Source organism: Thermomyces dupontii (assembly GCF_041956625.1).
Source record: "Thermomyces dupontii strain NRRL 2155 unplaced genomic scaffold VTN31scaffold_5, whole genome shotgun sequence".
Classification (NCBI taxonomy): Eukaryota; Fungi; Ascomycota; class Eurotiomycetes; order Eurotiales; family Trichocomaceae; genus Thermomyces; species Thermomyces dupontii.
This window is the reverse complement of record NW_027192311.1, coordinates 1,248,643-1,276,297: the sequence shown is the minus strand read 5'-3', so window position 1 is coordinate 1,276,297 and position 27,655 is coordinate 1,248,643. Positions and strand designations below refer to the sequence as shown.

Sequence of the window (27,655 nt, the reverse complement as noted above, 5' to 3'; positions counted from 1 at the left end):
GTCACGGAGATAGTAGTAGTACTACCTAGTCATGAGCTTGGGTCTGGCTCCAGGCTCGCACTTGTCCGTGTTTTCACTGATAAGGATACCGAGTACTCAAGAGGTGAGCGATAAGCATTCCTTATCAACACGTGTTTCCGACTTTCTGCAAGTGGGTTCTGTTCACCGCCTTCACATCGAAATTACAGCACATCGATGAACGCGACTTCTTCACTCAGTTGACCAGTTGAGACGACTCCCAATTTGAGAATCATGTCCGCTGCAGAGGGTAAAACTGCATCTGCCCCAGCAGTACCCTCTCTTTTACTACCCCCATCGCAGTTCGCCCGCCTACAGCCACATGCCTACCTCCTCGCTCATCTCTCCCCTCCTGCTTCGAGTAATCAGAGTCCAATCCGGGCCAATGGTCGGACGCCGTTGGAGTTTCGCCCATTCTCCGTCAATACGGGCTCGCTGACAAATACAAATGGAAGCGCGGTGGTCCGCATCGGCGACACGGCCGCCGTCTGCGGTGTGCGAGCCGATATTCTACAAACCAGTGATATTCCGTCGTGGGGTGTTTCGTCGTCGTCGACGGCGCGAAAACGAAGAAGAACGCAGGATTCGTATGAAGACGATGACGATGACGATAGTCAAATTCACGATTTCAACCTCCTTGTGCCAAACCTCTCCTTAAGCACAGGCTGCGCGCCAGGGTTTGTCCCAGGTGCTCCACCGTCAGCTCTTGCACAATCACTCTCACACAAGTTACTCTCTCTGTTACATACATCTCGGCTAGTTCGTGCGGAAGACCTGCGGATTTGGTACCAACCGCCCGATCTCGATGCGATCGAGCGCGAGAAAGCCGAGGAGGATCGAGATCGAATGCAAACCGAAGAGGACAATGCTCCTGGTCGGCCAAAGCCCGAAATTCGTGGTTTCTGGGTCTTGTACATCGATGTCATGATGATCTCTCTTTCCGGCAATGCGCTAGATGCAGCCTGGGCAGCCGTAGTAGCGGCCTTGCGGGACACGAAGTTGCCGAAGGCGTGGTGGGACACGGATAACGAGATGATTCTCTGCTCGGATGAAGTGTCAGAGGCGAGGACACTAAATCTTCGAGGTCTCCCGGTGGCGAGTTCTTACTCTGTGTTTGAGGCTGATGCTGCGGCGGGCTGGAGAGCTACTGTCATACCCGAGGCAGGCTCTCCAATGAAGAACTCGGATCCGAACAAGCCGGAAAGATGGATATTGGCCGATCCGGATGGATTCGAGGACAGCCTGTGTGACGAGCGGGTGTCAATTGTCGTTGACCAGGATTCAGAGAAGTCACAAGTGAAGATCATCAGTATAGAAAAGGTCGGAGGGATATCGATAGGCAAGGATGCAATGAGAGAGCTCGTGGACGTATCGATGCAGAGGTGGAAACAGGTCAAGGCGATTCTGGAAGGAACCAACAAAATATGATCCCTGCATATTTGCACGCGATAGCTAATAATACACCAAATAATGCTTGGGTCCATGGACAGAACGAGTCAACCTTTACCACCAAGATGCCCAATATTACTCTATGATGTATCAAATCGAAAGAAACATAAAGGGCCGCGAGCCTTCTCGACTCTCCGAGAACACAAATCGTGGTCTCAAGGAAGGGAAATTGATAGAGTTATCAGTTCCTTGTCCTTGCGATTAGAACTCTTGCTTAACTCTCTTGTTTCCTTCCCAGTGCTCGGTGAACTCGCCGACGCCCCCTTCTCACCAACTGCGGATTTTGAGGTCTGCTTCAGAAGCTCAGGTGAGGTCTTTTCACCTTGCTTCTGGCTCCCGTTATTATTCCTGCTAGTCGCTCCAAAAATATTCGGGAATATATCAGCCTCGCCGGACAACATCCGTGCGAAGAAACTGCGTCCGGTTTTCTCAGTGTCGGAAGCCTTGCCATTGCCGCGATCATTTTCGGAGTCGTTGTTATCGTGATCGTCGTCTGGATTGGTGTCGACAAAAGACCAGAACAAAGCCAGCTCGCCGCGTAATACAGCCGTGAGCCACAAAGAGCCGAGGACCCCTGGTACAAGGTAGAGCAGGGCAGGTTGAGGGCGATTCCAGTACGACATAACGATCAACGTCGCAACCATGCCAAGGATGTAGCCAAACAAGCTAGCATAGAAGAAAGGTTTCGGGAATGACTGGGCATCAGGGTAGGGTGGATCGAGGACGATATCGTGAGATTGCTTCCGCCATGTCCAAAGCCGTTCTCCCCAGCCGCCGGTAGCTTTCTGGTAGGCTGGCTTAATAAATCCCTCCTTCGCATTCGCAATCTTGGCCTTCTCGATCCCCTTGCGCCTGTAATAGCAGTAGAGATCGTATCGCAGGGCCAGCCCTATCATCATTCCTGGGATGACAATGTCACCAAGGCCAAGCATGGACAAGGCCAGTTTATCTGGCTCCTCGCTGGGGCCGGGAGGCCGTGGGACCAGCAGCTTGATAGGCACATCCAGCTTTGTGGCCACGGTCACCATCATTGGCGTGAAGAAAACGAAGTAAATATCGTAGAGGAACAGAGAGCCAAGAATCAAAGACCCTGTGGCGAACGTGGAAGGCGACATGAACTGCAGCGATCCATAGGAGAAACTGAATCCGAGCAGGTTAGTCAACCACCACGATTTCTCAACGAAGACAAAGTATGTCACTGAGACTATAGCCACGGTTGCCCCTACGAGATCAACGAGGCTAAGACGCGTTTTCACGTCCAGGGCGCCGCGCACATAAGCTCGTAAGACAAATTTCTGATATGCTGCTCTACGACACTTCCACAGCAAGTTCAAAATCTGCTTCGGCAACGGGATTGCACCGATAATACCCGGAAGGGGCGAGCTGCGAAACGGGATGGTTGGCTTGTCTGAGCTCTCTGCATCTTCCACGGCCATAAAGACCTGTTCCGCTTGGTTCGCTTTCCACAGGCGTCCCCTAAAGCTGTATCTCGATGGGAAGATACAAGAGCGCATCACCATCAACCCATCTCGCACGAAAGAAGTCGCAAAAAATAAACCCATAACAGAGAAATAGATGTTGAGCGCCTTGTTGAATATGGTTGGATCACGAAGCCATTCGATAATCAGGTATAGGCCAGCTAGTGTGATACCAGCCATCAGCGGAAACAGGATCGCATCTGTCGGCTCCAAGCTTTCCAACTTCTGTTTGATTTCCCGTGCTTCATCTTCGTCGCTTTCATCCTCGGACTTCTTGGAAGGCTTGACGGCTGAAGACGGTCGAGATAGAGAGGCATGCGCGCCTGTGTAGATTGGTAGAACAGCAGATAGGATCAAATGAGCTTCAGACAGAAGGGTGGGTTTGATGGCGGCCAGGTATTCGAACCAAGCGGCGATATCTTGAAGCAGAGTGACGCCCGGCATAATGGGACCGTGGTTGAGCGTGGCAACAGAGCGTCAACCCTCGAAATTCTAGATTAGCTACTGATAGAGAACCATAATGAATGGGGTTGCAGAGAGAGAAATCAGTGGCCGAGAGTGGTGTTGGAGAAGGTTGCAACCTGGCTGAAGTCGGGGTGTGATATTTAAATCTACCATCCAGGTCCCATATCATTGTGTACCCATCTCTCCCCGCTGCACACTCTGCCGCAATTTTATTGCCTAGCCTACCACATTCGAGGCGCAGGATTGATTTCCTTGCCCAAGCAAGCAAAATGGCAACCGATGTTGCGATAGACACATCAATGGTTTGTGGCACTCCAAAATTTCCGCAGCGAATGCATGGGCTAATCCTGCAACAGGGCTCTTTTGTCCTAGAGCTTTACAACAATCATGCGCCCAAGGTAACCTGCTTCGCCCCCCATAACCATTGCAGGAGATTAACCGTCGCGCCTTTCCGATCCAGACGTGCAAAAACTTTGCGACTTTGGTTCAGCGCGGCTATTACAACGACACCATCTTCCATCGTATCATTCCCAACTTCATGGTCCAGGGTGGCGATCCGACCGGCACCGGACGGGGCGGCAGCTCTATATACGGCGAGAAGTTTGAGGACGAGATTCATCCTGGACTGAAGCATACCGGGGCCGGTGTCCTGAGCATGGCCAACAGTGGTCCAAACACCAACGGCAGCCAATTTTTCATTACCCTTGCGCCCACCCCGTGGTTAGACGGCAAGCATACGATTTTTGGTCGAGTCAAGAGCGGCATGAGAGTGATCCAGCGCATGGGGCTCGTCAAGACGGATGCTGATGACCGACCGGTTGACCCCGTCAAGATCATCCGGGCCAGAGTCTTGGAGAAAGAAGTGGAAAAGTGAGGGAATTATTATCATTGCTTCTGGACTACGAGGAAAGTGGCCACAGCCTCTTCGACACTGCATCTCGTAAGGAACCCTGAATACAGCAGGCACTTGTGCTAGTTCTGTGTCAGACAAGCAGGCCGAATACTAACTGGCGACAGACACCCAGGTGATGCCAGTTGCGGGTCACCATTCGGCACGACTGCGCATGATTTCCAACCGAATGCACATCAAAGACCAAAAACCCTCAATAGCTCGACAGAGTCATGTATCACTGCGAACGAACCGCTCCCATCATGTGTTTCCATCCAGAGCAGCAGATACAACGTGACAATGTCCATCTATCACTCCAATGCGACAACACCAATGAAGGTGCCATCGACAGTAGACAAACTGCCATGTCGAGTGCAGCATGTCTGCGTAGAACGCTAGGAGTGGTGTGGATTCAGAAAAGAACAAGAATCGAAATGTGCTTTTATGCTGAGAAAAGCGGACTAGCTGCATTTGGTCTAGCTTCTTGTCGACCAGTTGGACACACAGTGCTGTGTAGACCAACATTTCTGCGCTCTATTCATGCTTCAGAAGCAGATATCAAATAGTGATATAGCCTGAATTGTCTCTCAAGGATGGCATTTAAGGCATCAATTAATCAACATCAGAAATGAGTCCTACTTTTAGGAACTGTCCGAGATTCATTTGACTCGGATTTCTGGTTTTGAGAATGTGGAATAGCATCACGTGATCCACTAGGCGAGCTTTTAGTCCATAACTCCATGTTCGCAGCTTTCATCAAAACTTTTTCTTTGACCTCCTCCAACTCTCCAAGGTCAACTCTCACACTCGAGCCAGGCAGCAGACGTCACTTACCGTTACCTTTAGAACGCACTCATTCAGAACATTAAGTTGCCAACGACATGGAGTCCCTTTCCGACACGGAGTGGGATGTAACAATATCCGGGACGGGCCTGGCACAGTCTCTTCTCGCTCTGTGAGTGACTTTGCTCGTGTCACTGCAGGTCTTGATGCTGACTCGGCCAGTGCCCTGTCCCGGTCAGGTAAGAAAGTACTTCATGTGGATAAGAACCCTTACTATGGGGGTCCGGAGGCCGCATTCAGTTTACAGGAAGCAGAGGAATGGGTGACACGCATCAGCAATGGTGAGTTCGTCCGGCCAACTTTCTTTGCCTTCTCCTGAATAGTACTGATCAAGGTGCACAAGTTAGAACCTGGGCGGGATCCCTTTGAAGATGTATCCCTTTACAAACCATCTCATAACCCGGAACAAGCGGGGACTCTCTCTAAATCCAGGAACTACACATTGTCATTGTCTCCGACTTTGATATATGCTCGGTCACGGCTTATTCCAAGTCTTGTGTCCTCAAGAGTTTACCGGCAGCTGGAGTTTCAGGCCGTAGGGAGTTGGTGGATCTACAGACGAAACTCCACTACCGGAAACGCTGCTGGTAAATGCCTCCAACGGGTTCCGAGTAGCCGTGAGGATATCTTTTCAGATGATACGATCGGCATGAAATCGAAACGGATGGCCATCAAATTCCTCCGGAATGTCGTCAATCCCTCGTCTGAAGGAGACCATAGCACGTCTCCAGTCCAGCAAAACCTAGACTTACCTCTTCCAGACTACTTATCTACCAACTTCCAGGTTCCAGCAGAGCTGCATGATCCCCTTCTTTCGCTTTCCTTAAGTCCGCGGGGCCTGGGGCAGACCACGGCGGGCTTCGCAATCCCGCGTATCACTAGGCACATCACCTCCATCGGTGTATTCGGGCCGGGCTTTGGCAGCCTATTGACTAAATGGGGTGGCGGTTCTGAAATCGCCCAAGTTGCATGTCGTGCCCTCGCCGTTGGTGGCGGTGTCTATGTGTTGAATAAAGGCGTCGAGTCCATTCAATTCGAAGCGAGCAATGACGACACAGGACTACGTCTCCAGTTGTCTGACGGAGAAACCGTCCGCAGTAAATTTGTGGTCGGTTCGACATGGGATTTGCCCACCGCGGGAAACAATCTGCCGCCCGCAATGAAAAAGGTGTCGCGGTCAATCTCGATCGTGTCGTCGCCTCTGGAAAGCTTGTTCCCAGTGACGGCAGAAGGCGGTCCCATTCCTGCCGGAGCTGTTGTGTTTATCCCTGGCGATGAGCTCGCGGAGGGTAACACCACTCCGGTACATCTACTCGTTCACTCCAGTGACACGGGCGAATGCCCGGAAGGACAGTGTAAGTGCTCTGGCCTGATTTCTCTTGACATCTTCAATGATGATCACCAATCAAATCCTTATCTACATTGCCTGAGTTTCGCATTGATGAAACATCATTACACCTCTGACAGCCTGACGAAGATATCTCTCAATCGCGTGTTGATATTGTCTCTCTATGGTTAAGCAGCTGCTGACCTGGTTCTCTCACAGGTGTCGTGTACGGGAGTGTTGCAATTCCCGGAGAAGAAGGCCAGACTCTTCTAGAAACCGCAGTCAATCGGCTTCTGCAGGTTTATACTGACGATCACAGCGCACCCATTGTGCTTTGGTCTCTGCGATACACTCAGGTGGGAATTGCCGATGGCACTCCCGGCGCTTCCAGCCAGATCAACCGGAGTCCAGAGTGGGAGAATGTTCTTTTCTTCTCGCCACCAAGCCTCGATCTGTCTTTTGATGATAACGTTCTTGATGCAGTACAGGCCGCCTGGAAGATTATCTTGGGAGATGAGGCACGGGATGAAGACTTCTTGAGGTTTGAAGACCGCCAAGCTGAGGTTGAGGACTTTTGAACAACAGCTCCTGTTGTGGACGAGCTTTTGTAATCTAGGCCCAATGTGGTACTGCACTATACCAACTCTAGTTAGGCTTCCGTCATGCATCGATCACGTGATCGTAGATCTTAGCTGTGTTTGCCGTGGTCTGCGCCTCTCAGAGTCTCAGACATGATACATACACAATACGGTTGGCCTAATCCTCACGTGAATTGGTCAATACGCGTTCTCGGACAGTTTTTGCGACCAGCTGAAGTTAAATGGCCATTGGCAACGGAGCTTCTCGAGAGATATTTATGAACGATGGCAGATTATTTTCATTCATGCGGTCATTGAGACCAAGAACCATCCCATCATGAGAGGAGACTCGGCTCCGCGCTGGCGCATCTCCAAAGCATGTCAGGAGTGTCGGCGACGGAAAATTCGCTGTGACGGGGGAGAACCCTGTCAGCATTGTAGACAGCGACAGACGGAGTGTCTCTATCGGGGTTTTGTGCGGCAGCGGAGACGAAAGCGGGATCTGGTCGCGTCCAAGGCGAGTAGTACTCCGGAGACTCAGCAACGGGAAGACGATGCCGTCGGAGACGATGAAGGATCGGTAGGGTCGACGACGGCAGGTGAACAGACCCTCGCTGTTCATGGGCCGGCCGTCAGAAATAAGATCCTTCAGCACAGCGTGACGGCAACCCACGAAGCATCTCCGTCGTGTGTCGTCCAGCTGTACTATGGGCCATCGTCGAACTTCTCGCTTATGCAGCTCATGTACCGCCAGCTCGTGGGCGCGGACCAAGCTGCTGGCAGAAACGTCACCGAGGGAGGACAGGAAGTCGAAGAGGCCGGCCCAGGTTTGGATCTGTTCAGCCATCGTCGCTTGTTTTTCGGAGATCTTGCAGGAAACCAGAACGCGCCTGGCGTGAATGCTTCCTCACCCTTGCTGTTTATCGATCCTTCGTTTGCTAGGGAGTGTCTCGAACGATATCTGTCGACGTTTTACCATATGACTCCCTTCGTGTCAAAGGACGAATATCGAGCGCGACTGGACCGGATTTTTAGTGATTCCGGCGACTTGTCCATGGACAGTCCGAACGCCACGATCCTTCTGCTGATACTTGCCATGGGTGCAGCTATGCTGGAGGAAGAGGAGCGTGCTGAGTTTCTGTTCCAAAAGGCCAAGGCGAACTATGCTGGGTTTGATGAGTTGGTCAATGTTCAAGCGGTTCAGATTCCGTTGTTGATGATAAGTTAATCGTACCTGTGGCTGGAAATTCCACTTTACTGACTTGTAGTTACGCTCATTACCAGTCGGAACGTGCAAGGCCAAACTCGGCCTTTCTGAACCTGGGTACTGCTGTACGGAAGGCTGTGGCAGCAGGTCTGCACAAAAACACACAGTTGCAGCAGGGCGAGCAGTCCAAGGGTGATTTGGCTGAGAAGATTGCGACTTTTTGGAGTCTCTATTTTTACGAGTGGTTCGTCCCATCGATCCATGGATTGGTACGCTCTGTACTTATGATCGCAGTTGGATTTGCTTCGGACTCGGCCGGCCTGTGTCCCTCTCCGCCAGCGAGATCTGTACCCCAGATCCGACAGAGCAGCCTTTCTTATCAGCTTTGGCAGAGTTTGCGCGCATCATAAACAAAGCATCGCAGAATATCTACGGAAAGCGCCATGATTCTTTGCTTCCGATGTGGAAATGTGCCCGGGAGATCCGTTCCGATTTGCAGACTTTTGCCCGCCGTATCGCCGGGGTCATGAAGTTTGGCCTCGATTCGTCGGCGAAGACCGGTGAGGTTGGAATCTGCCAATGCATGATGATGACATGTGAGGATCTTCGTTTGGTTAAGTGTTCCCCATGCTTACGGATGATAGTGTACCACTATATCCTCCTGTTAACGTTTCGACCGTTCCTGGTGTTCCGTGCGCGTTGGCGGCAAGAATTGAAGCGTGAGCCGGGTAGCGAGCAGCCAGTGCCGGCATGGCTGGATGATGCTTGCCGGTATTGCCTGGACGCGGCACATTCGCTGGTCCGCTATCTCTACGAAGCATATCAAGTGAATGATCTTACCAAAGTACGCTCTATTGATTGTCTGATTACGTACAGTCCTTTCTAATAATATACAACAGGACATCAAGTATCACGGCTTCTTCCTGGAGGGTGCCTGCTTCACAATCGCGTTTCACATGATGCACAATCGCGAGACTGCAGCACAGCATCTTCAGACGGTGCGGTCCGGACTGTGGTGCCTTTCACAAATGATTCCTCGCCGACAGTATCTCCATGCCCAACAGTCAACGACCAAGCAAGCAATTGAGCAGATGATGCATGCTATTTTCCCGGAGATGGCCGAGGCTGACGTCACCGACTTCTCCGACCATTTCTCGACGGGAAGCAGCGTCAATCGGTATCCTGCAGTCCATCCACAGCAGCACCCGCAGCATCAGCAGCATCCGCACCACCACCAGCAGTTTCCGTTCCCGGCGTCTCATCCAACTCCTGACGCGTCAACTTTTTTCCACTCGCTCGGGCAGACTCTCATGGCTCCGATACCTGATACTGTCGCGAGCGGAGACACCAGTTCGGAATCCAAGGCAGAGGACATGACTGACTTCCCGCCAATACATATGGGATGGAACTTTGATTTTTCGTCCATGGATCTAGAGGCGTTCTTATCAATTGACCCAGCGCGAAGCATTGCGCATGGCTGATTTACTCAATGACAACACCCCAGCATTTCTCTCACAGGCCATTGTTCCCAATCTTGGCGTCAATGAGACGGTAGCGTTCGCGGACCTTGATTTCCTTGAGGACAACGGCAATGGAGATCAGGAGCAGCATATCAACGGCTTCATCCCGATTCATTAGTGAACAGTCAATCAAAACGCAGAAAGGTCAAAGGGGAAAAGAACGCACCGACAGCACCAAAGCCTGCAGTAAAAATGATATCCAGCGCTTCGTTTGCGAAACTCGAAAATGGGCCGACGCAACCCGGTTTGGATGCCGCGACGAGGGGGTTGGGGCATGTATCATCCTGGACGAAGAAATTCGGCGGCGTGGTACTAGAGAAGTAGCCGCAGCAGGAGAACTGGTCCCCATCAGCCCCTTCCCTTCATTCTGCTACGCGCAACAAACAGGAGAGCAGGGACGTACCTCTTGCTGAATCATACTCTGAGTGTCTCTGTCCAGATTTGCCCATACCTCACCGAGCCGTGCCCGCGTGCTCAGGGTGAAGAACCAAACAACAATGGAGAGAACGAAGGTGAAAATAGCGCAGCAGATGATGAAAACGGATTGCAGTTTGAGCCAGAATCGGTTCTCACGCAAGAGAGTCGATGGGATAACGAGTGCGGATGTTGCAAGGATCATGATGCCATTGGCGACGCCGGCCCTGAGCGGACATTCGTGGATGATAAGAGCGAGCACTGAGTCTGTATCCGCGCTATCTTTTTGTATGCCGATGAGACTGGCCACTAGAATGACCACGCCCGTGGTGATAAAGAGGACGTTCAGGACCAGGTGCGAGACGAGGACCTTGTCGACCATTGTCGTTGTTGACTTTCAGTTTGTGTTTTCTTGCTTCTCGATATCGTGGGAGTGAAATTGCGAAAAGTTCCGCTCCATACTTGTGTTCCACGGTTCTTATACTGCTGGATCCTGGCTTAAGCATTGGTCTTGCACGGAGTGTCTCAGCTACTTCATGGTCTCAAGATTGTCGGTGTTCTCTATACGAAACACTTTCCTGATCTCGATTAACACCCTAATAGTTACTCAACTGCCTGTTACTTAATATCCGGAATCGAGCACTCTGGAAAAACACTTTTTCAACCTTGCGTGTTCCAAGTGATCGACAATTCTCTGTAACAGGGGCCTGAAGTTCGAAGACAGTCAATTGTGAGAGCATACGGAGTACTCGGTAGAACGTGTCAAGAAAGCTCTCCCGGCCCACCAGCCAGGGGGACCAACTGAAGGATAAACTCCTCGGGTTCATGACAGTCTCATTCACACTATCAACATCTGGCAGCGTTCGGAAGCTTCCTCCCTTTCCCCTGGACGCGGGGAGCTTCTGATCAATCCGAGACAACAGCGAGACAGAGAAACGGCCTCGACACGGAAGCATAGATTTCGAATTTTGTGAAGTGAAGGACATCTGCGGTTGGAGGAATTTTGAGATCATAACCTAGGTAGTTGTCGCATGTTCCCAAGGTGAAACGCCGAAATGAGGAGCTAGGGAACTCAGCGTGTAGCGAAATTCATGCACACAGTTCACGGCTTCACATAGAATCATACCACTGTAGTGCCCAATACAGATTCTGCCGAACTTCGAAAAGGAAAAAAAAAAAAAAAAAAAACAGCTTGCAGCAGTCGCAGTTTGTATCAGTGAATACTTGATTTATAGTAGGCCTACGTAACGAGAGCTCAATGTCGGTGGTTCTACGGGGGTGTGCATCAAATCCATCAAGCAAACCAGGGGTATTCGACCCAGCAAGTCTCCCTGATGGCCTGGTCGCTCGCAAAAGATACAAGGCTCCAAACACTCCTGTGTACGGAGTACTACGACGATTCTCAAAGCTGGACTCGGCATGAACATTCTCGTAATCCATGGAGGTTGCCTTGTGCGGCCGACAGCCGTCGGCGACACTGGAATACCGCCAAGACTGATTGGATATCTTGATTAGTAATCACATATCGGAGCGGGGATAGAAAAATCCGAACCTCGACCTGGAGATCAAGTGGATCAAACAGGGCAAAATCCAGATCATACCAAGAGGGCAGATCAGATCAATCTCAGGGCCAATGATATGCATCAAATACGGAGATTACAGCGCATGACGGTCATCATACCAGTATCCATACGTCCCAACGCGACCGCCTTCCGTGTATGGCTCAATTTGCCCGCAAGGCCCATTCTCGGCCCACCCGGACTAAGTCTTGTGGTTACACACTAGTAAGGCCACCGGAGATTTCCACCAATAAAATGAAGTATCAGTGGACCCTGTGAGCCACTTCCAACACGGCGATTGGCCGAATTCCACAGCGCCCCCATCGCTGATTCAGCAACCCTCCATTCCCTCTTGCCGCCTGCCTCCGAAACATTGCCCTTTTCCCTTTTCTCTCCCCTCCCAGAGATCCTCCTTCCCTCTTCGAGGCTTTACCCAAAACTCTTGCCCTCCCCAGAACGCGTTACTCGATTTGGTCGCTTCGTCCATCATCCAAAGCATCATTCCTCTTTGGGGCATCATCACTCCAATCGTGTGAACAACGCTTTGTGACTCGTATATTCCTTGTTCGTCCATTAATTTTCTAGTCGCCCGCGTTCCGTCATCATGTCCGACATTCCCGCCGTTGCTCCCGAGGAGAACCAGCCGACCACCCAGGATGACCTGCAGCAGACGGGCAACGGCGCGCCCGTCGACAACCGCGTTCCCAAGCGCTCCCGCGTGAGCGGCGAAGACGAAGACGAGGATGAGGACAAGCCTGGTCGCGAGCGCCGCAAGATTGAAATCAAGTTCATCCAGGACAAGTCGCGTCGCCACATCACCTTTTCGAAGCGGAAGGCCGGTATCATGAAGAAGGTATGTCGCGTCTTACTCCCATATGTTTTACAAAACACAAATGGATACACTCCCACCCTTTCAAAACGCGCGCACGTCACGATGCTGACGATGGTCGCGACAGGCATATGAATTGTCCGTCTTGACAGGCACCCAGGTGCTGCTACTGGTCGTGTCGGAAACCGGCCTTGTTTACACCTTCACCACGCCCAAGCTGCAGCCCCTCGTCACGAAACCCGAGGGCAAGAACTTGATTCAGGTATGTTCACCGTGCGCGCTGAAATTTCTATGCCGTCGCGACGCGTACTGACGCTGTTTCTGTAGGCTTGCCTGAATGCGCCGGAGCCGTCCGGCCCCGAGAACGGCGTGGACACCTCGGGCGACGTGCCCCCCGCCCCCGAGTCCACCGATAACGTCGACCACAACAACGTCAGCAACGCGCCGCAGGCCAACATCCCACGACCTGGCATGCATCCCGGCTACATGACAAATGAGCAGCAACAGCAAATGGCCTCCTACTACCAGAACTTGCAACAGCAGCAACAGGCGAGCGGTCAGTATCACGGCCTTCCCGTGGGCGGTCGCATGCCTCCGCAGCACCAGCCGACTGCCTAAGCGAGGGGCGCTGACGTCGATGTTGTTGTTGTTGCCATTCTCTGTTATGTTCTGCTTGATACCCAATGCCCTCCATCCGGATTTACGCAGCTTGATTATGTTTCATCCCAATTCATTGGGATCGGACGCGTCGAATGAAAATGACTTCGAAAGAGGTTTATGACCGCGTGGACCGAACACAAATCATTCCATCAAGCAAAATCTTAACAAAAAGAAAAAAAGAGGGTTCATCTCGGTTTAAAGAGGCATGGGTGGAGGGTTTCTGTGCGCGCAGTTTTATTTTCTGTTTCTTCACTATAACACGGCGGAGGTGTGGGTGTTTCTGGTGCATGTGTGTGTGTGTGTGTTTTTCCCTTTTATATTGTTCATTTTATTCTCCTCCCTTTCCTTTGCTTTACTGTGGTCTGGCTACGCGCTATGCTCTCAAATCTGCTTTATGTTGTCAGTATCTGCAGGATTGTCGGATTGCGTGATGTTTCTTAACGTGGTCATGTATTCTCTCTGGACTACGTAGTTTATTACTATCGACCAGTCAGCCAATATGATAATCAACTTGTATAGTTAAATACCAGTCTGGTCCTAAAATCTTCCAAGTAGATCTGTTGTAGAAATGCTGTGTGGGTAATGCCAGGCACAGTATTAGGGAAAGTGCACAATCTATCTTGGTCGTGCATTTACGTCCGAGAATGGTTCATGCATGTGATGATGCAGCTGAGACATGGGATCTAGGACGAAGCAAGGTACATAGGTAGGTACCGAGGTAGGTAGGTAGGTCCAACGACAACAGCAACGAAAAGGGGGTATTATTCTCATTGAACAAGGCACAGGAGAAGCGAAAAGAAAAGTAGCAGCCAAAGCGAGTCATTTCTCGTAAACATAAAAAAAAAGGGAAAATCGACAACAAAGTCAGAGAACAGGATCGGGCAAGTTAGGATTCCCGACCGGCCGTCCACCGCCGCAGCAACGGCAAACTTCGTCGCAGACGGCCGGAGAAAGAGAAGAATCGGCGGGACGAGTCCTGCTCCGGAATGGGTGATGGTGGTGCCTGTGCGTCATGCGCCGTCGTGGTGGTGGTGGTGGTGGCGCCGTAGTTGCGCGGCTGCCGGAACTGGAAGAAGGTGTGGCGGAACAGCGGGGTTGTTGTCGCTGCTGCTGCTGCTGGCTGGTTGGGGGGAATGTGGTCGCTCCCGCCAACGGCGGCTGAGACGGGCGCGGAGGTGCGACGAGTGACGAGGGGGTCGTTGCGGCGAATGCGCGGCCGGCGCGGACTTCCGCCGCTGCCCGACTTGAGTGGGGAGGATGGTGTGCCTGTGCCGCTGCGTACTCGGGCCAGGGTCCCTGTCGTGGTCGAGTCTGGGTGTGGCTGAGAAGGGGTGGGAGAAGAGAGCGGGCGGGAGTTGTGGTAATGGAAAGAGGAAGCCCGCGGTTGACGCCAGCTGCCGTGCGCGCGTGCTGAAGACGACTTGGAGGTGCCGGCGCCTGGCTCGGCCTCGGAGTCGTCGTCCAGCTCCGCCCAGATCTGCGCCGATTCGGGATCCAGAGGTCTCTTCTGGAGCTGGGCGCTCAGCGTGCGCGCTCGGGATCGGTACGGCGAAACCAACGGCACGCTGGGTACGCGCTGGTGTGCGGATCCCCGCCGTCCGCCTGCAGACAGCAGTGGCTGGCGTTCGCTGGCTTGCATCTCTTCGTCGTAGTCGCCGTCGCCGTGGTCGTAGTCTTCGAGGAGCGCGTCGCCGTCTAGACCGCGGACGGGGGGCTCGTCGATGACGCCCATCCCCGGCCCCAGCGGCGCTTGTGTGGCCGACGGCAATGTCACCCCGGCGTGGCTGTCGATGTCTTCCAGTCTCCAGGACAGACATAGGACACCTCCCAGGAGGACGACGGTTCCCAGGGCGATGAGGCCCGCATGCAGGCCCGCCAGCTGCGATGCCTGGTGGAAGTAGATCAGACCATCCAGGATGGCGACGATGTTGTAGACACAGAATACAAAAGGATAGGAAATACTGGTGCTACACAGCTTCAGGCCCCGGTGGGTGTAGTACAGCTGCGTCAAGGCCAGGCAAATCATCCCGATCAGGATGAGCCACGATTGCCACCGGTTGAACTGGTTGACATGGTCGATAATGGTGCGCACCACCAGCTCGACCGCCGACTTGGCCAAGAGCAGAGTGTGCGCCGACAGCACCCCGCTGACGAACGCAAAGGACAGGCCACGAAGGAGACGCGCCTTGGGGACGGCAAGCAACGGGCCATGCCGCTTGAGAACCAGTGCGAACCGCGAGTGGTTTGGGCTTGACAAGACTTTGATGATCCGGGATGCAGCTAGCACGAGCACAATTACCACGCCTGTGCTGACCATCCACAAGATAAACGGACGTCTGTTCAGCAGCTCCAGCAGCTGGTCCAGCGAGTGCGCCGGCTCGCTAATCGCCCCAAACGTCGCGATCAACACCGCCCCGATGCATACCAGCACTGTGCCAATCAACGAATATCTTGTAAACGGTTCACCCAGGATCAAAGTCGCAAAGATGGTGTTGAAAACCAGGCCGGCCTATCCGCGGTTCTTAGCATCCTCTCATCTGCCCCAGTGGGGAACACACTAGCTCGTACCGCTTGCAAAGTCGACAGAACAGGCAGTGGTAGGGTGGTGATCTGGATGGTACTGCCGACAATGTTGGAGACGACAAACATCAACATGCCCAGCTATATGCACCATAATGTAGGAAATGTGAGCTGTGTTTTCTTTTTTTTCCCGCCGCCTTCACCGATCGTTTCCGGGTCGCGTACCTGCCATCTCCTCCGCTTGTATGGCGGCCGACGGAGCTCGTACGGGCGCTTCTCATCCTCGAGGATATGCGATTTTCGCTGCAGAGTCAGACCAATGGCCTGTAGACTGGTTGAGATCAAGCCGACGATGACTCCGACCTGGTCGCCAACCGACACAGTGAGCTGGTGATCCCCCGGTGACCCTGGGCGTCACAACAGCGGAAGAATTACGTACCGCGATGCTCCCCTCGGGCGACAAGCCACCGAGCAGACCCATCTGCACAGTGCATTGATGACGAGATGCAATCGAGGGGCCTGGCTAATTATTCCGGGGTCGAGGCATGATGGCCGCGGGGTGCGACGGCCATGGGGCAGATTCACAGCAGTAACAGTAATTATTTCGTATCTCGTAGACGTGATCCGCTCTGATCCGTGAAATAAGGCGATTGCAGTCTGGAAATCAGGAGAAATCAAAAAGACGGCAGACATAAACGCGAAGTACGTGAGAGGTCTGACTTCATCGCGTTGGGCTTCTACCAGTTGGCGGCGGATCCGCTGGGTTCTCCGTCTCACTTCGTGACCACCAGAGGACCTCACCAGCTCCTGTAACGCCCCTTGCAACGAGCAGCCCTTTGCCCTCCAACGGCCTTGTGACTCCCCGTACGACCGCCTTCGGGGTCTGTTACTGTAGCAGCGTCCTCGTTTCCGACCCCGTCCGACACCACCGAGTCCAGGACGTAACCAGCTCGAGCCTTCGATTCCGGCATTAACTACCGCGGCCATCTGGTCCCTTGACTCCTAACCTGCACATTGGCCGACACGTTTCGCAGCAACCGCCACCATGTCGCAGCGCCATGCTCTCTCCGATGACCAGGTACGCACACTCGGGTGTTCTCGAAATTCGGACCAGGAAAGACGACGACATTGGGCGATGGCTAACAACGGCACCTTTTGGTGATCGTGGTCCAGGTGGCGGGCGAGCTTCGCAAGATGACGGCGTTCATCAAGCAGGAGGCCCTGGAAAAAGCGCGAGAGATTCAGATCAAGGCCGATGAGGAATTCGCGATCGAGAAATCCAAGCTGGTGCGCCAGGAGACGGCCGCCATCGACGCCCTCTACGAGAAGAAGTTCAAGCAGGCCGCCATGTCTCAGCAGATCACACGGTCGACGCTTGCCAACCGCACCCGCCTCCGAGTTCTGTCGGCCCGGCAGGAGCTGCTCAACGAGCTGTTCCAGCGCGCCCGGGAGCAGGTCGGCAAGGCCGCCGAGGACCCCGAGAAGTACCAGGACGTGCTTGCGCGGCTGATCCTCGAGGGACTTTATGCCCTTAATGAAAGCAAGGTGGCGATCCAGGCCCGCAAGAAGGACTACGACATCGCCAAAAAGGCCATCGACGACGCACAGAAGCAGTTCAAGGACAAGGTTGGCCGCGAGGTTACCGTCGAGATCGACGAGAACAACCCTCTCCCAGACGAGACGTGAGTCTGCTCGATCTGTTGACCTGGAGGACGAGACAGTACTGACGGCTCACTTTCCCAGGGCTGGTGGCGTCCGTATCGTCGGCGGTGGCGGGAAAATCGACATCAACAATACCTTTGAAGAGCGGTTGCGTCTGTTGGAGACGGAAGGACTGCCTGCAGTGCGACAGGCACTCTTCGGCACGAATGCCAACCGAAAATTCACCGACTAAAGGAGGCCAACGGAGTGCCTCGGGGGGGCGCCCGGTTGCTGTATTTGTGTTCGTACCTCAATGGGGATTGCAAGGCCTTGCTGCCGAACTTGCAGCAGCCCTTTGTGCTGGGCTCTCTACGTCATGTCTCTACTTCTTCCATCGCAGATAGGTTTGCTGGCCAGACGGGTGCTGTGATGCTCTCGCGTCGAACCTATAGCGTTATAGAGGATGTGTATAGGGATTGATCTGCCGGTTCTGGGGTCCTATTAGGTGTCTCCTTGAAAGCAGTCATGAAATCATGCCTTGGGTTGCGGTCTGAACCATCGAACTATGTACAATGAATGGTGCCATCAAGCCATACTGATTATGTTAATCCGTGGCGCGTAGCAAGGCCCTGGGCAGAAGGCAGTCCACTTCATGAATGGCCCGCGGCTACATTGCTAGGGTTATCTTTGGCCAGAAACTTGGTCAGCAAGTTGCCGCCCTGGTGCACGCCGTTCCACTCATCAACATCATTACTGAAGAAAGACTTCTTCGCCGGCGGCTTCGTTCGCACGGAATAAACAACGCGGTAATGCAGAGCTTCTAAACTCTGCTTGGCCTCGGTGCGCCGGAGGTGGGACGCTCCGGAGTCCTCAATGGCGCTGAAGATCTGCTTGATGCGTTCGGCCAGGGCATCAACATCCGCGTTGAACTCTCTCTCTGCTTGTTTATCTGGCAACTTCGCCGTCGACTGAGCCACATCGATGGCGATGTTCAGGAGCACCGTCAATGCGCTCAATTCCAAGTAGTCGTAGCTTCCTTTCTTGTCCCGCTTCACGTCGAATCGTGCATCCCTCAAGCAACGGGTGATCCGCTTTAGATCGAACAATTGCTCCACCGGCTCTTTCAACGGAGACGAGTCACGAACTAGAAAGGCTACTGCGAGACGACACCGGATGAGCGCGATCTCCGGCGAGCTTGGCTTAAGATTCTTGAGGAGACGGCTCTGAAATGTCACGTCCTTGACCGTGTGAAACGCCGAACTGCAGACGCGGTCGACCTGGTTTCCTTTCAGCGACGGGTTTCATTTCTCAGGTGGTCTACATTGTCACCTACCATTTCCTCAATATCCGGGGACGCATGCCGCGGTCCTTGGAGAATCGCCTCTATGGTGTTCTGGAGCGTCGCACAGACCAGATTGTCCTTGGATACGGCCGTGTCAAGTGTCAATCTGAATAAGATGTGGAGCGCCCGCTCCTTTGCCGCGATACTCAAGCTGCAACCGGCATGTCAGTCAACCGTCCATATCAGGAAGGAGGACACATACGACTCAAAAACATCACGCAAGAGCTCGATGATCGATAACAATTTCGATCGATTGTACTGTGGAGCAGCTTGGAAGCGTCAGCAACGAAATTCGCCGTCGTTTCACGGGACTGCGCACAAGTCTCGATGGTCTTAACGGGAACGACTGGCTCTGTCATGCTCAATGCAGCGCGAGTCGCACCTAACGACCGAAACAGGTCGTCGATATCTTCTGGGGAAACTAGCGAGGCAATTCTGTGCGGCGCGCAATGCTGATGGAGAGTGTCAGACAAAGTCATTACTTGTAGAAAGTAACCACCTCACCTTCAACGCGCGGCAGTAGGCAAATCGCAAATCGTCTCGGGGTTCCAGTGGAACTATCTTCAGTTCAGCACCAAGACAGACCACTACGACCATGGCCACGAACCAGAACGCAAAATCCAGTGGATCAAGTCATCTGGAAGCAGGTCTTTGGACAGCGCAAAGTCGACGATTCCGGAAAGGAACGCTCGTTGGCGTGAGGCCGGGTCTGTGCGGACTCAGCGCGTATATCCAACGGCATTGATGCCCGAGTGTTCTCACCTCTTAGAAATTGCTCCCTAGATGTGGGCGCAATGGACCAGATGGGAAACTCTGGTGCAGGCGTGGCCGGGGCCTCTCGGAAAAAAGACCACGATTTGTGCACTTCAAGAGCTTCCGTTCTGCGAATCGCCTCTAGCAACCGCTGAACACTCGTCCCTTCCTCCCGGTTGCCCAGCGCTGACACCAATGTCTCCTCTTTAAGGTCGGATGTGGCTGTCTGCGATTCTGCTTTGCCCGCATTGGTTTCTTCGTCTTCATTCTCGTCTTCGTTCATGGCCGCTTTGGCTTTGGCTACGCCAGCCTCGGCTTCATTGTCACCCACAGCCTGGGTCACGAGTGACGCTAGCGAGAACTTGTACGCTGATGGTTTTGTCCTGGATCGTTTGTCGCTGGAATAGTCAGGGGAAGACGGCTTCAGGAAAGCGCTCAGCAAATCATCTGATGCATCCAAAGTGTCTATTGACCCTATGGACTCGCCATCCGAGTCAATCACCATTTCCTCTCCGTTCTTGACTATTCTGTGCGACGATTGGGTTGTTCCGTTCGTCGTGAAAGAGCTCCGCTGCCGTTCCACTTCAGCATTGTGGCTCCGGGCAGAAACATTGAAGTCTGCTTTCACATCGTGTAGTGGGCTTTGTAATGCTGTCTTTGACGCCGAGTCGTCTTCTGAGGTGTGCAGGGATGATGTGAGACGCGATGACTGGTTGGAAGGCGGGTCGTTTGGCTGAGGCGATTCTCCTTGGGATGTCCTGGCGGGCTCTTCGCTGGGGCGGCTGAACGACGGTGGCTTAAAGTAGTCCTTGATGGTAAAGCGCCCGGACATGATCGGATTTGGGTTGCATCACCTTCATTCAGTTTGTCATCCGTTGAACTGCGCTCTACTTGAATATCATTGACGCGAAATCACGTGTCGCGTAGGCCTAAGTTACTGTAGTGGTTCGTGGGGACTGGGGAGGTGTTGGGCTGCGGAAGATGATTGGCTCAAGCAGATAGCCTAAAGGATCGCCCAGAGCCAAAGATCTGGCGTCATGTACCTACATCACCCGTGCTGCCATAGGAAGTACTTTTGTGCTTTCTGCATTCTCGCATTTTATGGATAGGCCATTCGACGAGATTTTCTTCTGTTCTTCACTACTGTATCATCCAATGGCGAAATCCCTCAGGATAGGTTGACCAACTAGGTATTGGGTCGAAGGAAATACATACAATTGAAGTTTCCAGGGACTAGGAACTACAGTACCTATGCTGTAGGTGCTATCGCTGCTTTGAAAATGGTGAAGAGAATTAGCAGGAGCGGCTGGATACTGTACTCTGCTCTGAGGAAAGTCGTCATCAAGTAGCTCAGAAAACTGTCGAGCAGTTGAGGGGGCGGGATTCTTTGACGTTTCCGTGTCTGAGGGCTTCTAAGTACCTAGGTAGGTAGTCGAGAAGAGTAATCTTTTGTACTCTTCCTCCACTGCTCGGACGAATTCTTTGTCCACATACATTACTTACCTCTTGGATTGTCTACTGCTTCCAAACCTTCCCTCAAAATCTTGAAGGCTTGAAGTATCTGCCTGGCAGTTGGATCACTCGGACATTTCCCATCATGGCCGGATTCCAGCATTGGATCCATTCTCCGCACGCCGATACACATACACGTGCCATGGGTGTCGGTTGGATCGATGTACTACTGTCCGCACAGGAGCAACAAAAGTGTTGAATTATTAACTAGGTAGTTACTATTATTGTTCACCCATGGAGGTTGACTCGTTACGGAAGTTACATAACTTGAATTCGTATAATTATGCATACCAGTGACGGAGGAATAACCTGCAAATTGCGGCTCTCAATCCAGATCGCACTCACCAGATCAAGAAAAAAGACAAAAGTACAGTTTCCTGAACAGTCATAACCTACTCGTAGTAAGTTTTCTTCTTGGCTTACTTGCGTCATCCTGTGCATAAAAAGTGCGTATGAATCTCCGTATGCGGCGCCTGACTGACAAATCAGCTTATGTAGTCGGCTGTTTGAGCATCGTATCCAGCGCAGTCGAGATGTTTTTTTTCTCGCGTGTTTGGAACCACCGGGCAAAACAAAGGGGTTAATTACGAGTACTCGTTTAGGGAGTCTGCAAGTGTACGGGCACTTTGTTCCCGGACTCCGAACGGAGTACATACTAGAGTAAGTTGTTGCTTGCTGGAAATCGCACGTCATGACGGAGACATACGGAGTACTCGGTACTTGATAATGATGAGAAATACCAGTATTGGCTGCTGCGGCAAAAAAAAAAAAAAAAAAAAAAGAAAAAGTCGTGCAAAACTTAGAAATCTCGAAAGAATCTGCTGAAATGCTTAATAATATATCCCCAGCACATGCAAACCACGATGGCGGTGCGTTTTCCGTAAGCTCCGGTATGCCAAGCATCCCGTCCAGGAGTTGGTTCGGAGCATGTTCAGGTTAATTTTTTCTTCAAATAAGATACTATCGAACCACGAGCAACGTGTGTGAGCTCAAAATGCTCTCTGCTTGTCAGTCGCCAGTGGTCCAATCTTCCTGATCTGCAGTTTTCGCTGTTGCGCATTACGACGACGCCGATTCGGTCTCTCCTCTCACGTCGGCTGTCTTGCTCGCGTCAGAACCCTGGTCTGAAATCGAGGCTTCCCCCCTTCTTCACCCGACGAGAGGAAACAATCTCCACGAGTCCTCCTGAGGCCTTTCCCGCAGCTGCGAATCGTCCGGTACATCGTCAATTGATCGCACACCAGAGTCTTGCCCCCCCGCGACATTCCGGCAACGCCAAGGGTCATCGCACGATTCCCCGGATGTCTCGTCTATGCGGCGATTCATAATCCTGTTTTGCCATTTATGCTACTCATCGTGACTACACGCCGGCCATGGCTGTGATCCAGTTCGCCGGGGAGAGCGAGGGGAACAGCAACGGGCCCCCGCGCCAGGGAACCTTCTCCACGCCGGCGAAGAGGCAACGATGGGCCACACAACGCTTAGATGCGTCCAGCGGTGCCAAAAAACGTCTCTCTGTTCGGGACCGCTTCCGGAAGCAATCATCTCCCAGGGAGGAAAAGCCTGGCCCAGCGGCCGGCACGGCCGCCGAGGAAGAGAAGGCGGCCCAAGCGCCTCCCAGAAGAATCTATTTCAATGTTCCGATTCCCGATACTGAGCGCGATGAGGACGGTAATCTGAAGGCGCGCTATCCGCGAAACAAAGTCCGCACCGCCAAGTATACTCCGTTGACGTTTGTGCCGAAGAATCTCTGGCTACAGTTTCACAATGTCGCCAATATTTATTTCTTACTCGTTGTCATTCTGGGTGTACGTGTCCTTCTTTCTCTTCTTTCTGACGGAAGATGTCCCGTGCTAATATTAATGCCTTTTGCAGTACTTTCCCATCTTTGGTGTCGACAATCCGGGCATGAACTCCGTGCCCTTGATTGTCATCCTTGTGGTCACCGCGGTCAAGGATGCCATCGAAGACTGGCGACGAACAATCTTGGATATGGAACTAAACAACTCGCCGACATACCGGCTCGTTGAGTGGACGAACGTCAATGCATGTGAGGACAAGGTTTCGTTGTGGCGTCGCTTCAAAAAGGCATGCACTCGTGCGGTGATTGCCACCTATCGCGCATTGAAGAGACGCACCGGGCAGGGGAAGGGCGGTTCCCACCAAAATCTCGACACCGAAAGGCGAGAATCCTTCATCAGCCACCGACAATCGATCTATTCCCAATACGAGCCAGCGGAAAGCGAGGATGGCATTCAAATGACGCCGGTGTCATCTCCTCACCCGGAGTCGCGTCGCTCGGATCAGGATGCATGGCCCGACGATCCTGCGCAGATCGCCGACAATGGCCTATTGCAACCCGGGCGAGCCGTGCGCGACTCAGTGGCAGCTGGACCTAAGAAGTCGGGCAGCATCTTGAACCGAAACAAGCAGACTCCCGGAACGGCGCGATTCAAACGCGACTTTTGGAAAAATGTGGTCGTCGGCGATTTTGTCCGGCTGTATAATGGAGACCAGGTCCCTGCTGACATCGTCGTGCTCTCTTCTTCGGATCCCGAAGGCGCTTGCTACGTAGAGACGAAGAACCTGGACGGCGAGACCAATCTCAAAGTTCGTCAGGCGCTTCATTGTGGCCGTCATGTTCGCCATGCGCGCGACTGCGAGAAAGCCGATTTTGTCATCGAGACCGAGGCGCCCAATGCGAATCTGTACAGCTTCAACGGTGCAATCAGATGGCAACAGCGGGATGAAAAGAAACCGGATGCGCCTGCGGAAGAAATGGTCGAGCCCATCACAATCAACAATGTCCTATTGCGTGGCTGTTCGCTGCAAAACACAGAATGGGTTCTCGGTGTGGTCGTCTCGACGGGAGTGGAAACCAAAATCATGCTGAACTCCGGAGAAACTCCAAGTAAACGGCCCCGACTGGCGCGGGAGCTGAACTATTATGTCATCATCAACTTCGTGATCCTATTCATGATGTGTCTCCTCACCGGAATTATCAACGGCTTCGCTTGGGGCGTTTCCGATGGCTCCTTGACATTTTTCGAGTATGGGTCTTACAGTTCATCACCGGCGGTCACTGGCATCGTGGCATTCTGGGTCGGCTTGATCCTGTTCCAGAACTTGGTGCCCATCTCGCTGTACATTTCTCTGGAAATCGTCCGCACCTTCCAGGCTCTATTTATTTACTTCGACCTGGAGATGGTATATGAACGTCTGCAAATGTCGTGCATACCCAAGTCATGGAATATCTCCGATGACGTGGGCCAAATTGAATACATTTTCTCCGACAAAACCGGCACTCTCACCCAAAATGTGATGGAGTTCAAGAAATGCACGGTCAACGGTATCCAGTACGGCGAGGCGTACACCGAGGCTCTAATGGGAATGCAAAAGCGCGAAGGCTTGGACGTCGAAGCCGAGGCTACGAAGGCCCGGCAGAAAATCGCAAACGATCGAGTTCGCATGCTCCGGATGCTCCGTCGACTCTACGATAACCCATATTTGAAAGATGAGAATCTGACCTTTATTTCCCCTGATTACGTCGCCGACTTGGACGGTAGGGCCGGCGAGGAGCAGCGGGCTGCAACGGAGAACTTTATGGTTGCTCTGGCCGTGTGTCACACCGTTATCACGGAGCACACCCCTGGTGACCCTCCTCAGATTGAGTTCAAGGCGCAGTCACCCGACGAGGCGGCCTTGGTAGCTACCGCGCGTGATTGTGGTTTCGTCGTTCTCGGACGGAACAAGGATGACTTGATCGTGAACGTCCTTGGTGAGGAGCGCAGGTACACTGTTCTCAATATCCTGGAATTCAATTCGACCAGAAAGAGAATGAGTGCTATTGTCCGCATGCCTGATGGGACCATTCGCCTGTTCTGCAAAGGCGCCGACAGCGTCATCTACCAGCGCCTTGCACGTGGGAAGCAACAAGAATTGCGTAAGGCCACTGCCAGCCACCTGGAAGCGTTTGCCCGGGAGGGTCTCCGGACCCTGTGCGTTGCCGAGCGCGTTCTCAGCGAAGAGGAGTATCGCGTCTGGAGTAAATCACACGATTTGGCTGCCCAAGCCCTGACGGATCGTGACCAGAAGCTCGAGGAAGTGGCCAATGCAATTGAGCAGGAGTTGATGCTTCTAGGCGGTACCGCCATCGAGGATCGGCTACAGGATGGCGTCCCAGACACCATCTCTTTGCTGGCCAGTGCTGGCATCAAGTTGTGGGTCCTCACGGGAGATAAAGTCGAGACGGCTATCAACATCGGATTCTCTTGCAATCTGCTGAACAATGATATGGAGCTGATCGTCTTCAATGTTCCCCCCGATCGACCCGATGTGGCTGCTGCGGAACTGGAACGGCACCTGGCAACGTTTAACCTGACCGGTTCGGATGAAGAGCTGATTGCCGCCCGTAAGAACCACGCGGCGCCGCGGGCAACGCACGCTCTGGTCATTGATGGGGACACGCTGAAGTTCATGCTCCAGGACGAACTCAAGCAAAAGTTTCTCCTCCTCTGCAAGGAATGCAAGTCTGTCTTGTGCTGCCGAGTCAGTCCTGCTCAGAAGGCCGCCGTTGTCCGGATGGTCAAGGTTGGCCTCAACATCATGGCTCTTTCCATCGGAGATGGTGCCAACGACGTGGCCATGATCCAGGAGGCTGACGTTGGGGTCGGAATTGCTGGCGAGGAAGGACGACAGGCCGTCATGTCCTCCGACTATGCTATCGGCCAATTCCGATTTCTGCAACGCCTGGTTCTTGTTCATGGACGGTGGTCTTATCGCCGACTGGGCGAGACTATTGCCAATTTCTTTTACAAGGTTTGTGAATCTGATTGCGTCTGACAGCTTTCTCGCGCTAACTCGGGGTTTGTAGAACCTTGTGTGGACTTTTGCTCTTTTCTGGTACTCCATCTACAACAATTTCGATGGTTCCTACCTGTACGACTACACCTACATTGTCCTTGTCAACGTGGCATTCACCTCGCTTCCCGTGATTTTCATGGGCATCTTCGATCAAGATGTCAATGATCGCGTGTCACTGGCCGTGCCTCAACTGTATATGCGGGGGATCATGCGCCTGGAATGGTCGCAACTGAAGTTCTGGTACGACAGTCCTTTCGTTTGGCTTGTTCCGCTCTAGCGTGCTGACTTCCTTCCCCACAGGCTGTACATGCTTGACGGCTTGTATCAGTCGATAATGTGCTTCTTCATGCCATATCTCCTGTACTCGGTGCCCAACTTCCAGCGACCAGATGGAAGAGGCATTGATGACCGCCCACGGTTTGGTGTGCTCGTTGCGTCGGCTGCGGTGATTTCCTCCAACGTCTACATTCTGCTCAACACCTACCGGTGGGACTGGTTGACTGTTCTGATCAACATCATCAGCAACCTTTTGATCTTTTTCTGGACTGGAGTGTACACGTCATCCATTGCGTCCGCGCAGTTCTACAAAGCTGCTGCAGAGGTGTACTCCTCACTGAGCTTTTGGGTGGTGCTCCTGATGACTGTGGTGATTTGTCTTCTTCCACGATTCGTTATCAAGGCATTCCAGAAAGTTTTCTTCCCTCGAGACGTGGACATCATCCGGGAACAGGTTGTTATGGGCAAGTTCAAACATCTAAAGCCCAAAACCTACGGCCAATCCAAAAGTGACCTAGCCTCGGGAAGTGGTACCAGCAGCGACGGGTCAGCGGCGTCTTCCGATGTGCTCAAGCCTATCGACTCCCAGGCGAAACGCGGACGCGACTATAGTGTTCCGGATGAGGAACGTCCAATTTACCCACCGTCCATTGCTCCAACAACCAGGACTCACAATCCGCGCAGCCAGAACGGAAGTACCGGTACCGAATATGCAGAGAGCTGGGACTTCAATGATGCGCGTCGACCTCAAACCTCGGACCCCGCACAACCAGGCCTACATGTGAAGGCCGATGCGGCGTCCATGATGAGCAATGACTTTCCGGGCGGCGCTCCTTTGACACGGGTCGAGTCCGTGAATAATGCTAAGCCGCAAAGTCCTCACAGTCCCCTGAAATCACCTAATGATCCCGTCCTTTGATACATGCTGATGGGTGCTTTAATCTTGATGTCATTGATGCGGATGGCCTCAGTTACTTCATTTCTCATTCCAAGGATATACCAGTGATATCTTTCCTTGTACCTTTCCTAGTATATGTTTCGTTTTGTCCTTTCTTTCCTCCATGTTTTCATATAGACGGCGTTGTGGCTATGTTGGTGAAACTGGTCGGATTGGCGCTCTTGGTTATTTCATATGATTGATACCGCTACAGTCTCTTGCATTTTTGATTCCCTGTACTAACTTACTTCTTCTCTGTGACATATTGATTTTGTTTTTCTCTTGCCATTTACTTTTATTCCCTTGCGCTCTGGAGCCGGTTTCATGACGTGATTTCTGTTCTTTGTTCTTGAGCCGTCGTGTCTGTAGAGGAATTGCATATCGATTTCCGAGTGTGAAGCACTATGATTGATGCCATTCTTATGATAATCAGACGGCAGTTGAGTCGACCTGAACTCATAGATGCTACTACCCTTGTAGACTCAGCTTCCGCTCAACAACCTCATTCTCTCAACCCATTGCGGCCTCGTGATGCCTCGTGAGATATTGATGCCTGAGGTTTAAAAATCGTCGAA

The 27,655-nt window shown here is 52.7% G+C and overlaps 10 protein-coding genes across 10 annotated transcripts; 7 read left to right on the top strand and 3 right to left on the bottom strand.

Moving 5' to 3' along the window:
• Positions 1-252: 252 nt before the first annotated feature.
• On the top strand, positions 253-1,446 carry VTN31DRAFT_5739 (uncharacterized protein; the record flags this gene model as incomplete). Its single annotated transcript, XM_069406271.1, has 1 exon — positions 253-1,446. The coding sequence occupies one exon, from the start codon at positions 253-255 to the stop codon at positions 1,444-1,446; it is 1,194 nt and encodes a 397-aa protein (XP_069259896.1).
• A 176-nt stretch (positions 1,447-1,622) lies between these two features.
• VTN31DRAFT_5738 (uncharacterized protein) lies at positions 1,623-3,389 on the bottom strand (the record flags this gene model as incomplete). Its single annotated transcript, XM_069406270.1, has 1 exon — positions 1,623-3,389. One exon carries the CDS (start codon positions 3,387-3,389, stop codon positions 1,623-1,625), a length of 1,767 nt encoding a protein of 588 aa, XP_069259895.1.
• A 290-nt stretch (positions 3,390-3,679) lies between these two features.
• On the top strand, positions 3,680-4,284 carry VTN31DRAFT_5737 (uncharacterized protein; the record flags this gene model as incomplete). Its single annotated transcript, XM_069406269.1, has 3 exons — positions 3,680-3,712; positions 3,767-3,808; positions 3,871-4,284. The coding sequence occupies 3 exons, from the start codon at positions 3,680-3,682 to the stop codon at positions 4,282-4,284; spliced, it is 489 nt and encodes a 162-aa protein (XP_069259894.1).
• Positions 4,285-5,180: 896 nt separating this feature from the next.
• On the top strand, positions 5,181-7,047 carry VTN31DRAFT_5736 (uncharacterized protein; the record flags this gene model as incomplete). The annotated part of the gene is made up of 4 exons (XM_069406268.1): positions 5,181-5,254; positions 5,305-5,423; positions 5,490-6,497; positions 6,689-7,047. 4 exons carry the CDS (start codon positions 5,181-5,183, stop codon positions 7,045-7,047), a joined length of 1,560 nt encoding a protein of 519 aa, XP_069259893.1.
• A 337-nt stretch (positions 7,048-7,384) lies between these two features.
• On the top strand, positions 7,385-9,735 carry VTN31DRAFT_5735 (uncharacterized protein; the record flags this gene model as incomplete). The annotated part of the gene is made up of 5 exons (XM_069406267.1): positions 7,385-8,266; positions 8,320-8,498; positions 8,549-8,850; positions 8,899-9,098; positions 9,154-9,735. 5 exons carry the CDS (start codon positions 7,385-7,387, stop codon positions 9,733-9,735), a joined length of 2,145 nt encoding a protein of 714 aa, XP_069259892.1.
• A 2,616-nt stretch (positions 9,736-12,351) lies between these two features.
• On the top strand, positions 12,352-13,194 carry VTN31DRAFT_5734 (uncharacterized protein; the record flags this gene model as incomplete). Its single annotated transcript, XM_069406266.1, has 3 exons — positions 12,352-12,600; positions 12,704-12,838; positions 12,904-13,194. 3 exons carry the CDS (start codon positions 12,352-12,354, stop codon positions 13,192-13,194), a joined length of 675 nt encoding a protein of 224 aa, XP_069259891.1.
• Positions 13,195-14,122: 928 nt separating this feature from the next.
• VTN31DRAFT_5733 (uncharacterized protein) lies at positions 14,123-16,237 on the bottom strand (the record flags this gene model as incomplete). The annotated part of the gene is made up of 4 exons (XM_069406265.1): positions 14,123-15,745; positions 15,805-15,897; positions 15,982-16,119; positions 16,196-16,237. 4 exons carry the CDS (start codon positions 16,235-16,237, stop codon positions 14,123-14,125), a joined length of 1,896 nt encoding a protein of 631 aa, XP_069259890.1.
• Positions 16,238-16,801: 564 nt separating this feature from the next.
• On the top strand, positions 16,802-17,650 carry VTN31DRAFT_5732 (uncharacterized protein; the record flags this gene model as incomplete). Its single annotated transcript, XM_069406264.1, has 3 exons — positions 16,802-16,834; positions 16,930-17,438; positions 17,500-17,650. 3 exons carry the CDS (start codon positions 16,802-16,804, stop codon positions 17,648-17,650), a joined length of 693 nt encoding a protein of 230 aa, XP_069259889.1.
• A 397-nt stretch (positions 17,651-18,047) lies between these two features.
• VTN31DRAFT_5731 (uncharacterized protein) lies at positions 18,048-20,324 on the bottom strand (the record flags this gene model as incomplete). The annotated part of the gene is made up of 7 exons (XM_069406263.1): positions 18,048-18,674; positions 18,731-18,890; positions 18,942-19,008; positions 19,059-19,191; positions 19,244-19,296; positions 19,347-19,448; positions 19,502-20,324. 7 exons carry the CDS (start codon positions 20,322-20,324, stop codon positions 18,048-18,050), a joined length of 1,965 nt encoding a protein of 654 aa, XP_069259888.1.
• Positions 20,325-22,377: 2,053 nt separating this feature from the next.
• VTN31DRAFT_5730 (uncharacterized protein) lies at positions 22,378-27,062 on the top strand (the record flags this gene model as incomplete). The annotated part of the gene is made up of 4 exons (XM_069406262.1): positions 22,378-22,812; positions 22,880-25,822; positions 25,878-26,107; positions 26,168-27,062. 4 exons carry the CDS (start codon positions 22,378-22,380, stop codon positions 27,060-27,062), a joined length of 4,503 nt encoding a protein of 1,500 aa, XP_069259887.1.
• Between the last annotated feature and the right edge of the window lie 593 nt (positions 27,063-27,655).